Source organism: Oncorhynchus nerka, linkage group LG26, assembly GCF_034236695.1.
Source record: "Oncorhynchus nerka isolate Pitt River linkage group LG26, Oner_Uvic_2.0, whole genome shotgun sequence".
Lineage (NCBI taxonomy): Eukaryota > Metazoa > Chordata > Actinopteri > Salmoniformes > Salmonidae > Oncorhynchus > Oncorhynchus nerka.
Genome location: NC_088421.1, coordinates 33292311 through 33308063, shown reverse-complemented (window position 1 = coordinate 33308063; position 15753 = coordinate 33292311). Strand labels below are relative to the sequence as shown.

Here is a 15753-nt window from a genome sequence, read left to right as displayed (position 1 = left end):
AAGCACTGCCCTTTTCTATTACCAAGACCCCTGTTGGTAACTCTAAGCTGGTTAGGACAGCTCACGGGGTCTCCTAAATATCTCTTGACTAGGTGGGGGACTGTTATGACTAAAGAAGCTTCCTGCATAGCTTTTATTGTTACCCATAAGAGTAGGAGTAGAATGTCTCTTAGCACCTACGACCAAATGTTTTACTCTGAGATGCTTTGTGGATACGGCCCCAAGGCGCATATTCAACAAGTGCATCCGAGTAGGAGATCTAGGATCAGGTCCTCCCTGTCCATATAAACCTTGTGCATTATGATTTAAAAGCCAAACTGATCCTAGAGGCTCTTTGTGATATAGGCCCAGAAAGGGATTGTGATCATTATGTGGCTCAAGATGTGGATCAATAACAAATCATTTACTTGATAGAATTCCTTTGTTTTGTCATGTTCAATCAAACGGAGGCACAAGTAGATTTTGTGCTCAATGTTAAATTCCAATTGCGCCACACCTGGGAATTGTTCAGTTCTGCCACTTCTGAAGCGCCTTCTGTTTCATGTAGTCACATTTTAGGATGAATTATGTATTTTTTAAAGGAGACTCATTACTTTGGGAAATGGTGCGTCACTGTACAGGTATATGACTATAAGGAAATGACCCATGGAGCGAGAGCCTCTTTAAGCAACCCTTTTCAACCTCTGTTTTGAAGCCTTTGAGAATGCTGCCCCCACTCAGTCTGGGCCAGTGTCGCAGAGAATATCTTTTCCCAGCTCGACTCTGGCTGGGGGAGGGTTTTAAACGTAACACTGAGACATCAGCTGTCCCGAACTGAGACATGGAAAATTTGTCATTGAGCTGTTGTCTGTTCTGGTTTCTTTTTATTCTGGGGCCATGTCATATTTTCACAGGTATGATTATGATTGATGGCTTTTATATAGGTCTGCAGACCTCAGCGTTTCTTATTGGACAAGACCAGGTAGTCCCTCCCTGTTTGTCCATTTTCTACCGTTTGCTGCCTAATGAATAGGGGTCTCTGTTCCAGTATCCTTTAATGTAACTATAGCATACCACTTAGAATGCATACCATGTAAAAATGTACGTTCTAAGTAGTGTGTAAATTTGGACATAGGTTGAAGCGCCCTACACAGGTTCTGCAGTTCACCCAGGTCAAGTCGGGCACCACGTCTTTGACCTACAACCAAGCAGACTCAGCCAAGGGAGGGAGGAAAAGCATGCAGACAGTTTTTTGCATAATACAAGCAGGTTGACGTGTGTAATCTCTTGATAATCTGTAGCCATTTTAGTATTCTTCTCAGTGACAACTCAGCCTTCTGCAATCCTCCCAACAATAGACAATCAACGGAGAATGTCTCTATGTACCCATATGTCTCTACCACCAGTAGTGTATTGTCTGTCATGTAATAAAATGGGGTCATATATTGGGGGGTGTATTTTCCATGGATCTGCTTTGAAACACTACGCACGCCATCATGATGAGGTCCTTCTTTCTAAAAGAGTTATGGTAAATAAAGAACCATGAGTGCGGTACATGTCTCTGCTGATCTTTTAACTTTTCCTGGCCCGTATTCATAAACCGTCTGGAAGTAGGAGTGCTGATCTAGGATCAGGTCCCTCTTTCCATATAATCATATGGTCTAAACAGCTCAACTGACTCTAGATCAGTGCCCAATCACTTTGTAGAAGACAACCCTGTTCCTGTTCAATTCAACCCCAGTTGTAACTATCCGGATTCAGTTTTTCAACCAGTTAATTAGAATCAGAGCTGACATCCAGAGTTGAACATGAACGTGATCTCTGCAAACATCAGGGAAATTGCCTTTAAAAGGTGTATTAACAGTGTGCCTTGGCTTGAAACCTGGCCTTTCTAGTCATGAAGTAACTGTTATATATTATTGGTCATAACATTTATAATTCATCACGACAAAGAGTTGAAATGAGAAGAGAAGCAAAATATACTGAACAAAAATATAAATACACAACATGCAACAATTTCAAAGATTTTACTGAATTCAAGTACATATGAGGAAATCAGTCAATTTAAGTACATTCTTTAGGCCCTAAACTATGGATTCCACATGACTGGGAATACATATATGCATCTGTTGGTCACAGATACTTTAAAAAGGGTAGGGGTGTGGATCAGAAAACCAGTCAGTATCTGGTGTGACCACCATTTACCTCATGCAGCGCAACATCTCCTTCGCATAGAGTTGATCAGACTGTTGGTTGTAGCTTGTGAAATATTGTCCAACTTCTTTTCAATGGCAATATTGGTGGGAACTGGAACATTCTGTTGCACATGTCGATCCAGCACGTCCCAAACATGCTCAATCGGTGATATGTCTGGTGAGTATGCAGGCCATGGAAGAACTGGGACATTTTCAGCTTCTAGATATTGTGTACAGAACCTTGCGACATGGGGCTGTGCATTATCATGCTGGAACATGAGGTGATGGTGGCAGATGAATGGCACGACAATGGGCTTCGGGATTTCACCACGGTATCTGTGCATTATCATGCTGGAACATGAGGTGATGGTGGCAGATGAATGGCACGACAATGGGCTTCGGGATTTCACCACGGTATCTGTGCATTATCATGCTGGAACATGAGGTGATGGTGGCAGATGAATGGCACGACAATGGGCTTCGGGATTTCACCACGGTATCTGTGCATTATCATGAGGTGATGGTGGCAGATGAATGGCACGACAATGGGCTTCGGGATTTCACCACGGTATCTGTGCATTAAAATTGCCATCGATAAAATGTAATTGTGTTAATTGTCCGTAGCTTATGCCTGCCCATACCATAACCCCACCGCCACCATGGGACACACTGTTCACAACATTGACATCAACAAACCACTCGCCTACACGATGCCTCTGCAGTTGTGAGTCCGGTTGGGCGTACTGCCAAATTTTCTAAAATTAGGTTTGAGGCTGCTTATGGTAGAGAAATTGACATTTTATCTGGAAACAGTTTTGGTGGACATTCCTGCAGTCAGCATGCCAATTGCACGCTCCCTCAAAACTTGAGACATCTGTGGCATTGTGTTGTGACAAAACTCCACATTTTAAAGTGGTCTTTTATTGTACCCAGCACAAGGTCCACCTGTGTAATGATCATGCTGTTAAATCAACTTCTTGATATGCCACACCTGTCAGGTGAATGGATTATTTTGGCAAAAGAGAAATGCTCACTAACGGATGTAAATACATTTGTGCACAACATTTGAGAGAAGTATGTTTTTTATGCATATGGAACATTTCTGGAATATTTTATTTCAGCTCATGAAACATGGGACCAACACTTTACATGCTGCGTTTACATTTTTGTTCAGTGTAGATTTGTTTATTTTCATACAGCAACGTTCCAAACTCAGGGAGTAGGCAAGGCAGACCAAAGAAACATGATAAAATTAGCCACTAGGTTGAAAATGCCTTCCATGAAGCATGAAGTTAAAAGCAAAATGGCTGCACGGTCTATGGGAAGTTATGAGTTCCATTTAACCATCTCCTTTTAACAATGCATGTCCACAGCACTACTGGCTCATATTCATTAGGAAACAATAAGAAACATTCCCTCAAAGGTTTCAGTCTGCTTTCTTCCGTTTGGTGCCTAATGAACATGACCCGGGCTACTTGAATAACAGACAGGTGAGAGACGTTTCACAGAATGATTACTGTTGGTATATAGAGTCAAGGTAAACAGGTCTCACATCTTCCACTAGTAACAGCAGCACTGTATGAACACTTAACTGAAAAACCAATCAGCAAGATGACAATGACACACTCAACCAATCAAATTCATTGTACACTTCTTGGAAGGAGTTGAGGGGAAAAATGATGTGCGCTTCCCTTGAATGAGTATACTTATATTCGACAGTCACTAGCAGTTGGTCTTTAGTAATGATAGCAACAATGCAATTTTACATATCATATTCGAGATATATCAACAATAACGAGCAACACTACCATAAGGACCTCTGTAAATTGTGATGCATAGGTCCTGTATTGCATACATTCATTTATCTACTGCCCTATGGCAACTAAAAAAAATTGACGAGTGATTGAAGCAAAAAAAAAAGAGTCATAAATACATTCTGATATTTCAACGGCCCAATCTCAGGCTTTCCTCGACTCCTTTTCACACACGCCCAGCGAGAACGCATGTAGTATGTCGCCACTCATCATCACCGACAAAAATAGGTCTAGAAAATCTATATATGTGCATCTGTTTACATAAATAAATCCTCCCACCTTCTCAGGGAGAGTGTTTGCAGCAGTAGGGCAACTGTATTAGACAATGTCATTTCTAATGGCATCTGTAGTAGTGAAATTACTGGATCTTCAGCACAGCAGCCCACAGTGTCAAGTTGTCCCGTACACTAGTGTCCGGCCCTGGGTCCATCCGCCTGGAGGAGGGGGGACAGCATGGGGTGATGCCCAGCTGGAGGTGCCGCTCCTGTGTAGAGGTGGACAGGAGGGTGGGTCTGGAGGTTTAGATGGCTGGGCCTGAGCGGTCATTGGTGACTGTGGGACGTAGCTTGACTGCGGTGAACGGGTTCCCTCCCCTAAGGAGACAGACGGGTTAATGCTGGTGTGATGATTTTATGACACTTGGGCCCTATTTGAACCAACCTAACACAATGATAAATCTTAGCACTGGTGATAACGTTACAGCTGTGGGGTGGGTCAAAAATACTTTAGCTATTTTCACAACTGGAATTATGGACACAGTAGGTGGCAGTGGCACGAACAGGCTGGGTCAATCAGAACGTGCTCCATGCCTAAATATGTGTTGCTTCAAGTTTGGTATTTTATGTGTTATGTTGTCATCAACTCCAGTTAGAATGTTAGTCTGTTATAGCCTAGTTCATTAAATAGCCTGCCCCATATTTGCTAAATATATTAAACATGTTTGCAGTCCACATTGTTCTAGTTGCATTGCTTCAATATGGAAAAACATAGTTAAACATAGGCTATAGCTGATATAGGGGCTAGGCCATTTAATATAGGGGCTAGGCCATTTAATATAGGGACTAGGCCATTTAATATAGGGGCTAGGCCATTTCATATAGGGGCTAGGCCATTTCATATAGGGGCTAGGCCATTTAATATAGGGGCTAGGCCATTTAATATAGGGGCTAGGCCATTTAATAAAGGGGCTAGGCCATTTAATAAAGGGGCTAGGCCATTTAATATAGGGGCTAGGCCATTTAATATAGGGGCTAGGCCATTTAATATAGGGACTAGGCCATTTAATATAGGGGCTAGGCCATTTAATATAGGGGCTAGGCCATTTAATATAGGGGCTAGGCCATTTAATATAGGGGCTAGGCCATTTAATATAGGGGCTAGGCCATTTAATATAGGGGCTAGGCCATTTAATATAGGGGCTAGGCCATTTAATATAGGGGCTAGGCCATTTAATATAGGGGCTAGGCCATTTAATATAGGGGCTAGGCCATTTAATATAGGGGCTAGGCCATTTAATATAGGGGCTAGGCCATTTAATATAGGGGCTAGGCCTGCTGTTAATTGCAGTCTGGACATGGACATACCAAAGATTAAATTCACCAGGCTATTGATAAGGCCTAAAAAGACAGTGTATAAAATTAAACAATTTGTTATAATAGATGTAGAGTCCCCTGTTTTGGGGACCTGAGTGGTTCTGGTACCGGTTCCAACCGACATTTATAAATGGATATGTGGACACCATAGATTGAAATATGTATTTTACAGTTATAAGGAAATCTTAGTCGTTGATAAATTGACAATACTATATTTAGAAAGCATATAAGTCATTTCAAGCCTTATTCATACCGTTTTGTTGAATAGGAAATACATCACATTAAATATTTCATATTTGTATCATATTTGAACTGTGTAATTGAGCTTGTGGACTGAGAAGTGACTACACCTCAGCAATTTATAACTACATTTACCAGAAAGGGGAGATTTGAACCTTACTTAGAGTCTGCAGTATTACTAGTTATTGTTTATGGCCCTCTCATACTAAATAATTACTTCTGGAGGAGATTACATTACAGCTTGGTGAATCTCTTTAATACGTTTGGTTTAGAATCAGATTAAACAAAACACTATACAGTTGTTTTTTAAATCAAAAACAATATTTCTAAATAATATTGGGTCAGAAACATATAAATCGCTTCTCTCGTTCCATGGCACTGTTTGCACACGTAGCCCTAAATATCTTTACGCATAACATTCGCACGTCTATACAAAATATTAGGCTCCTGTCAATCGTATCGTTGCTTATGTGCGAGGCAGATTTTTTTTAAAGATCCACTTGTTGATATTGCATTATAGGACGACTAAATAGTTTGGAGTGTGTCTTTGGTAATCGGACAAGGGGGCGTTCTTTGAAACTGGATGGATAGCCATCTGAACAAGTCGAAATGCAGATATGTGAATTGTGAATAATAAAAAAGCATGAGGGCATAAAATGTCAAAGCCCTCTCAGTAGACCATTTAAAACCTCTTTATTCATAGGCTACTTTTGGGTAATTGCCAGGATAAAAGACACACCTATGTGATGCTGGTATTCCAGCGTTGATTAAGGGGAGGGGACGATATGCTTGGTTTTTAATTAAATTAAAGCAATCGTTTTTTTACGTTTCTAAACACGAGATTCACCGGCACAAAAGGCACATCTCTCCTTCCATGGGCTCTCTGTGTCATGGTTGGATAGGCTGTGCTTCCACTCTCTGTGTGTCATGGTTGGATAGGCTGTGCTTCCACTCTGTGTGTCATGGTTGGATAGGCTGTGCTTCCACTCTCTGTGTCATGGTTGGATAGGCTGTGCTTCCACTCTCTGTGTGTCATGGTTGGATAGGCTGTGCTTCCACTCTGTGTGTCATGGTTGGATAGGCTGTGCTTCCACTCTGTGTGTCATGGTTGGATAGGCTGCGCTTCTACTCTCTGTGTCATGGTTGGATAGGCTGTGCTTCCACTCTCTGTGTCATGGTTAGATAGGCTGTGCTTCCACTCTGTGTCATGGTTGGATAGGCTGTGTGTCATGGTTGGATAGGCTGTGCTTCCACTCTCTGTGTCATGGTTAGATAGGCTGTGCTTCCACTCTGTGTGTCATGGTTGGATAGGCTGTGCTTCCACTCTCTGTGTCATGGTTGGATAGGCTGTGCTTCCACTCTGTGTGTCATGGTTGGATAGGCTGTGCTTCCACTGTGTCATGGTTGGATAGGCTGTGCTTCCACTCAGTGTGTCATGGTTGGATAGGCTGTGCTTCCACTCTCAAAATCCCTGCCATTATCATCTGCGTTACTGTTAAGACCTGCTTTTTGGGGATCTTAAAACTTCCTATTAGTGCTATATGAAAATTATCACTTTTGCACTTGTTTTTAAGGACACACCTCTAAAATTGTAACCCCTCCCACTTCAGTGCAAGGGAGCTGATGGTAGACAGGTAAATTGCTGAACTTGGCGTTAGGGCTGGAAAATGCCAGTGTACCTGCTTTTACATGACGAAATTGCAAATTAACGTGCATTTGACACTTGCGCCTCCTTAGCGCCAAAAATAGAACCCTTGCGCTCTGTATGTGGACTACACTGTGGGTAGAGTATATGACTGACTATTTGAAAGAAAGATTGCATGTCCACACGCTATTGTGAGTTTAAGATAGATGTGTTAATATTATCTTCATGATGCATGACTTACCCGAGGAAAAGAGGCGTCTTCCCAAACCCATTCAGTTGGGTTCCCTGTAAACAAACCCAAGAGACATTAGACCAGATATATTGTAAGTCACAAGACCCATTCACTCTCCATGATGGAATCCAACCCAACAATAATTCATTCACTCTCCATGATGGAATCCAACCCAACAATGATTCATTCACTCTCCATGATGGAATCCAACCCAACAATGATTCATTCACTCTCCATGATGGAATCCAACCCAACAATGATTGATTCACTCTCCATGATGGAATCCAACCCAACAATGATTCATTCACTCTCCATGATGGAATCCAACCCAACAATGATTCATTCACTCTCCATGATGGAATCCAACCCAACAATGATTCATTCACTCTCCATGATGGAATCCAACCCAACAATGATTCATTCACTCTCCATGATGGAATCCAACCCAACAATGATTCATTCACTCTCCATGATGGAATCCAACCCAACAATGATTCATTCACTCTCCATGATGGAATCCAAACCAACAATGATTCATTTACATGCAAAAATATAATTTCCATACCAAATGTACCACATTTCTGGGACTTTTTGCATGTGTTGCCCATGGAGACCACACCACAGACCACCCCTCCTCAGACAGGTTTTGTAGGGCAGACTGGTGAGTGTTGTGACTGACAAACAGAGACGACCTGGGTTCAAATGCTATTTCAAATCTTTCAAATACTTTGAGTGAATGCTGGAGTCTGCCTGGAGTGACAAATGGTGTGGTTCGCAACTAGACTATTGAGACGTTTATGTCGGTTCCATTGCAACAGGTCCTCTCAATAGATAGGTGTTGAACCCAGGTCTGGAGAGGAGAATGCTTCAGCACCTCAGAACACTGACACTGGAAAATGGCTCTTCTGGAAGGGACAGTGTATCCCAAGACCAGGATGGGGAAACACTGTCCTATTGTACTGTGTAGAGATGGGTGGGTTGACTCATAACCTGCAATCCCTGTAGTTGTATTGGCGGGGAGGGGTGGGTTTAGGGTCATTCAATATTGGGTGGGTTGAATAAAGAGAAAACAATGCATTAAAAATCCATAAATGTATCATTTTTGTAGAATTCTGAGACCAAAAGGACAATGTCAGAGTTGAATTCAATAAGAGAAATGCTGTGAAAGAACAGCAGGCCAGAACAGTAGTCTAATGTTGGGGAAAGATGTGTGATGACTGAGGTCACAGTCACAACACAGGGACTTCAAAATTGCACATCTTGGGAACTGTACCGTTCAAGATGGGTTAGATAGAATAGTAGTATAAGTGAAATCTGAACAGAGTGTAGGTCTATAACCTCTCACATAGCTTTAATATCAACTCATAGAATTAAGCATTTCTTACAGTGAAATGATACAGCAAATGTACAGCATCATAAAAGCAGGTAGTATTTCAACCACATAAAATATGCACCCAAGCTGAACTGAAATCTTATTTAAAAAAACGTTGGGTCTTTATAACAGCTTTCAATTTTCTTAAAACTGGAGATATTGCATTTTTCCCCCGGTCCCTAAATGTCTTCGCTTTGCAAGAGAAGTAACTTTCCCCTGTCAACTAAATTGAAGCCTTCATTCTATTGATTTATGACATTCTGGTGAGCAAGGGTTTATTTAGTCTTCTAGGGCAACAACTACTGACAGAAGAGAAGCTGCATGTATTTAATTATAGACAACTTGACAAACAGCCTACCAAAATGTCCGAAATTATAAGCAGAAACATAGGCCTATTCAAAAAGGCCAGTCAAAGAATTGTTCCTCACATTTTCTATATTTGCGGGTTAGGATTGAGTGTGGGCCTCAGATTTTCACTTTATCACATATAGTCAGGAGGTTGCGGATGGGTTACTAGCAATTCGGGTAGGTGAACAAACTGCTGACCCACGCATCACTGGTAGTCTCTCACAGCTGTAGTGCTGGGATGCCACCAGTAGAGGACAGCATTGAGCCTACAGAACAACTAGAGAGGGGTAGGCAGGCAGATGTAGCCAGACACACATTGACCTTAGTGACTGCTGTCCTAACATCCTCTTGACATCCTGGACAGATGTGTAGTTTTAATCCTAGTCCTAATCAGACTGAGTGCAGGGTGTCAGCACACACACACACACAGACACACGTCATTTCTCTCGATACTTTCTGATACATTCCTGTAGTACCTCTGCTCTCGCTACGTCAGTCTCTTCTCTTTCTGTGTCTTTAATCCGTTTCTCTGTATTCATCTGCCTCACTTTCTACACAAAGGGCAGAACCAGCAAGGAAGCATTTTTCTCATGGTGACAGAGCATTCCTGTGTAACCCCCACCCCTCCCTCTATCCCACCCTCTTCTCCTTCTAATTCCCTCCCCTCATTCGCTCCCTGCAGACAAATCTGATGAATGGGGAAAAGACTTCTCCCTTATGGCACTGGTCATACCAGCACAATAAAGACCTGGGTCCTGGAGTTTGTAACAGCAGAGTTGTGGGTTTGATTCCTGCAGGGGCCACATATACTGAATGTGTTTAGCGTCTGTTAAATGACCACATTATCAGTATTAAACATGACAAACAGACCTAGTCGTGTCCCAAATGAGATGAAGAGAAGTGAGTGATCCCAGTTATGAAGTAACTATAATCCCATTCACAAGGATAGAGCTATACATGGCTGGTAGTCTGGAATGAATGACTCACCACTATACCATCCCAGCCTCCTTCAAAGACAGCCCTGGAGGTGTGTGTCATATACACACACACACAACAATCTCTTGTCGCATACACACCTACACACAGTCCAGTCACGACACACACACCTACATACACAGAGTTACTCCACTTGTCGTGCTCTCACCTACACACAGAGAGAAACAGGAAGTGTTGTTCAGACTCACCTACACACAGAGAGAAACAGGAAGTGTTGTTCAGACTCACCTACACAGCTAGTTATTCTTTTCATTGTATGGAAAAACATTCACAGCATGCTATTCACCTACCCCCCACCCCCACCCAGTCTTCACCTACCCACACCCCCACCCAGTCTTCACCTACCCACACCCCACACCCCCACCCAGTCTCACCTACCCACACCCCACCCAGTCTTCACCTACCCACACCCACACCCCCACCCAGTCTTCACCTACCCACACCCCCACCCAGTCTTCACCTACCCACACCCCACCCCCAGTCTTCACCTACCCACACCCCACCCCCAGTCTACACCTACCCACACCCCACCCAGTCTCACCTACCCACACCCCACCCCCAGTCTTCACCTACCCACACCCCACCCAGTCTTCACCTACCCACACCCCCACCCAGTGAGTGGCGCAGCGGTCTAAGGCACTGCATCTCAGTGCAAGAGGCGTCACTACAATCCCTGGTTCGATTCCTGGCTGTATCACATCCAGACGTGATTGGGAGTCCCATAGGGCGGTGCACAATTGGCCCATCGTCGTCTGGGTATGGCCGGGGTAGGCCGTCATTGTAAATAATAACTTGTTCTAAACTAACTTGCCTAGTTAAATAAAGGTTCAATAAAACAATACAACAATGTCTTCAGGAAGCACTGTAACTAGCTGGCTTACAATTTGAGCTACAGAGGCATTTGGTATGTTATGAATTTTGAGATATGAATTATGAAAATATTTCAAGCGAGGGGTTTGTGCACAACCCTGCCTACTACACAAACCTCATCCTGTGTGTTCACCTACACTCACCCCACCTCTCACAGTATAACTGAACACATGACTCATAGATAGATTCCCCATCTCCACAGAGTGGGGCTTTGTCCTAAATGGCCCCCTATTCCCTATCTAGTGCACTACTTTTGACCCGAGCACTGGTCAAATGTAGTGGACTATATAGGGAATATGGTGCGGTTTGGGAGCATCCCAGAGCAGTGTCCACCACCTCAACCCCTGCTCTATCTCTGTGTGTTGTTTGATGAATGGGAGCAGAGCAGGCTGGTGTAGTCCAGCACTGTTAAATACAATGTGTTTCATTGGTAAAACATGTTACTATCGATGTTCCGGAACTGATTGTCTGTCTGGCTGACTCATACAGCATGAATGGAGGATAAGTACCTACTAGAATCAGAATCACACACTGGGAGAGAGATGGGGGGCTGGGACAGAGAGAGAGGGAGAGAGATGGGGGGCTGGGACAGAGAGACAGAGGGAGAGAGATGGGGGCTGGGACAGAGAGACAGAGGGAGAGAGATGGGGGCTGGGACAGAGAGACAGAGGGAGAGAGATGGGGGCCGGGCCAGAGAGACAGGGAGAGAGATGGTGGGCTGGGACAGAGAGGGATAGAGATGAGGGGTTGGGCCAGAGAGACAGGGAGAGAGATGGGGGCTGGGACAGAGAGGGAGAGAGATGGGGGCCGGGCCAGAGAGACAGAGGGAGAGAGAAAGAGGGAGAGAGATGGGGGGCCAGGGCAGAGAGACAGAGGGAGAGAGAAAGAGGGGCCGAGACAGAGGGAGGTAGGGCATGGATTGGGGGACAGAGAAACAATGAAAGAGACAGAGAGAAAGTTGAAGAGAAAAAAAAAGAGGGAGAGACATTGAAAGAGAGAGGGAAGTCAGACAGGGAAGTCAGACAGGGAGAGAGAGGGGAGAAGCAGAGAGAGAAAGAGAAAGAGAGAGAGAGAGTGTCAGGTTCCAGGTGTCAGGTTCACCCAGAGTGGAATCCAATGGAGGGCTGGGCCGGAGCCGTGCCACCAGATGTATGTACACGGAGTGTACAAAACATTATGAACATTTCCAGGACAGACTGACCAGGTGAAAGATATGATCCCTCATTGATGTCACCTGTTAAATCCACTTCAATTAGTGTAGATGAAGGGGAGGAGACAGGTTAAAGAAGGATTTTTAAGCCTTGAGACAATTGAGACATAGATTGTATATGTGTCATTCAGAGGGTGAATGGGCAAGACAAGAAAATTTAAGTGCCTATGAACAGGTTATGGTAGTAGGTGCCAGGCGCAATGGTTTGTGTTAAGAACTGCAGCGCTGCTGGGTTTTTCACGCTCAACAGTTTCCTGTGTGTATCAAGAATGGTCCACCACCCAAAGGACATCCAGGAAACTTGACCAAAAAAAATCTGTGGGAAGCTTCAGAGTCAACATGGACCAGCATTCCTGTGGAACGCTTTCAACACCTTGTAGCGTCCATGGCCAGACGAATTGTGGCTGTTCTGAGGGCAAAATATTAGGAAGATGTTCTCAATGTTTTGTACACTCAGTGTACACTGATAGCCAGGCATAATAATGGCCACACACACCCACACACAGCGCACGTGCACACACACACGGCTGGACTCGGGACACAGCAGAGTGTAGCCTAATGAATATTTAACCGCAGTGAAAGAAAAGAGAAGTTGAGAACTGTATGGTCTTTCCCAGACTTCTCCATTCAACCTCTCACACAGGAGGGCCAAACATCACAAACCACAACCTGCCCTCTCTGGGTCACCACTGACCTGTACAGCCACGAGGGCAGCAGCTGCCTCCTGTCGCTATTTCTATGTGTTTGTGATGAACGGGATTTCCAGCCTGTAGGTACAGCTAATTACACTCAAGTAGTCTCTTGTGACGGACGTCATGGAGTAGTGGGAGATGTGATTCTGGGTGCTGACGGACGTCATGGAGTAGTGGGAGATGTGATTCTGGGTGCTGACGGACGACATCATGGAGTAGTGGGAGATGTGATTCTGGGTGCTGACATTACACTAAAAGTAGTCTCTTGTGACGGACGTCATGGAGTAGTGGGAGATGTGATTCTGGGTGCTGACATTACACTCAAGTAGTCTCTTGTGACGGACGTCATGGAGTAGTGGGAGATGTGATTCTGGGTGCTGACGGACGTCATGGAGTAGTGGGAGATGTGATTCTGGGTGCTGACATTACACTAAAAGTAGTCTCTGGTGACGGACGTCATGGAGTAGTGGGAGATGTGATTCTGGGTGCTGACATTCTGTAGTCTCTTGACGGACATCATGGAGTAGTGGGAGATGTGATTCTGGGTGCTGACGGACATCATGGAGTAGTGGGAGATGTGATTCTGGGTGCTGACATTACACTAAAAGTAGTCTCTTGTGACGGACGTCATGGAGTAGTGGGAGATGTGATTCTGGGTGCTGACATTACACTAAAAGTAGTCTCTTGTGACGGACGTCATGGAGTAGTGGGAGATGTGATTCTGGGTGCTGACGGACGTCATGGAGTAGTGGGAGATGTGATTCTGGGTGCTGACATTACACTAAAAGTAGTCTCTTGTGACGGACATCATGGAGTAGTGGGAGATGTGATTCTGGGTGCTGACATTACACTAAAAGTAGTCTCATTAGTGACGGACATCATGGAGTAGTGGGAGATGTGATTCTGGGTGCTGACACACTAAAAGTAGTCTCATGGACATCATGGAGTAGTGGGAGGGAGATGTGATTCTGGGTGCTGACATTACACTAAAAGTAGTCTCTTGTGACGGACATCATGGAGTAGTGGACGTCATGGAGTAGTGGGAGATGTGATTCTGGGTGCTGAGATGTGATTCTGGGTGCTGACATTACACTAAAAGTAGTCTCTTATGAAGGACATCATGGAGTAGTGGGAGATGTGATTCTGGGTGCTGACATTACACTAAAAGTAGTCTCTTGTGACGGACATCATGGAGTAGTGGGAGATGTGATTCTGGGTGCTGACATTACACTAAAAGGAGAGCCAGGGTAGCGAGGGTTAAATCACATGTCACATCGAAGAGGAACTGGCGGCCCCAGGACCAACTGAACACAATGGAGAGCTTCTCCATGTCTTTTAGGGGGTTTAAGGAGTCTGGCTTCAATAGCTGTTTCTGCTTTAGTGAAATGGCATGGAGGGATCCTGCATATCTTTACATTAACTTGGACTTTCACTGCTTGCTTGGTTCTCTGTAGCATTTTGCACAAGGAAAACAGGAGTTGTTTGACCAGAGTTATCTTCTCATCCTCATAAATACACACATGTACATGTTATAGCTTGCACAAGTTTAAACAGGAGACAGAGTCTCTCTGTTTGTATGCCTTCAGCCAAACCAACGCCAGCAGGTGTTTAGGCTTCTTACCATAAATTTCCATTCAGCCAGGATCGGGAAGCACAAACAACCTCGGATTGGCCTTTGCACTTTGAAAACCCACAACTTTGACTGATGGCTTTGAATACATGCAAAAGCAAGAGTTAGTTGAGAGCATTGCTAGAGTGTAGGTTGAGCATTAGACACGCATGGCGTGACCCACAATGCATTGTAACTACTTTACACCTGCAGGTATTGCCAACACTTCTCTGTCATTCAAAACTACTGTATTTTAGCTTAAACAACCTCCAGGCTAGGCCCAGCCCTGTCCTACTCTACCGCAGCCCCTTAGTGGGACAGAGGCTCCCAGACGCAAGGGTGTCCAACAGTCCGGGAATGTATTAATATACTGTATTACTATATTACTATACTATATTACTATACTATACTGTATTAAAATACTATACTATATAACTATACTGTATTAAAATACTATACTGTATTACTATACTGGCTCAAGGGGAAATCCTCTTATCCATGGTCTTATACAATGCTATGATCTGTTATACTGTACCATACAGTAAAATCTTATCCTATCCAATACAGGTTTCACAAATATGAGGAGGCATCAAATACTGTATAGACAACTTTTAGGGAATTAGGATGTGCTAATGGTTTGATGTGGCTTGTAATCAGTAAGTGCTGTTATTAATTGTTTATTAAGTATTGTTACGGTGTTATATAGGTGTTATTAAAATAAACATATTATGTGCAGACAGGAAGCACATGTAAACATCAGCCAACTCTCCTGTTTACACAACTGACAATGGAGAAGGACTGAAATGATCCAGAACCGCAGATAAGGTCAGGTACTTAGTACTATACAGTCACTAGCTATCAGCTCTGGTCAGGTACTTAGTACTATACAGTCACTAGCTATCAGCTCTGGTCAGGTACTTAGTACTATACAGTCACTAGCTATCAGCTCTGGTCAGGTA

The 15753-nt window shown here is 43.8% G+C and overlaps 1 protein-coding gene across 1 annotated transcript in view; it reads right to left on the bottom strand.

Moving 5' to 3' along the window:
- Positions 1 to 1940: 1940 nt before the first annotated feature.
- baiap2l1b (BAR/IMD domain containing adaptor protein 2 like 1b) overlaps positions 1941 to 15753 on the bottom strand; it is an 82004-nt gene continuing 68191 nt past the window's right edge. Inside the window, 3 exon segments of the mRNA XM_065010457.1 lie at positions 1941 to 4581; positions 7707 to 7750; positions 13094 to 13101. Coding sequence (XP_064866529.1) covers positions 4509 to 4581; positions 7707 to 7750; positions 13094 to 13101 — 125 coding nt within the window. The 3' untranslated portion in view covers positions 1941 to 4508.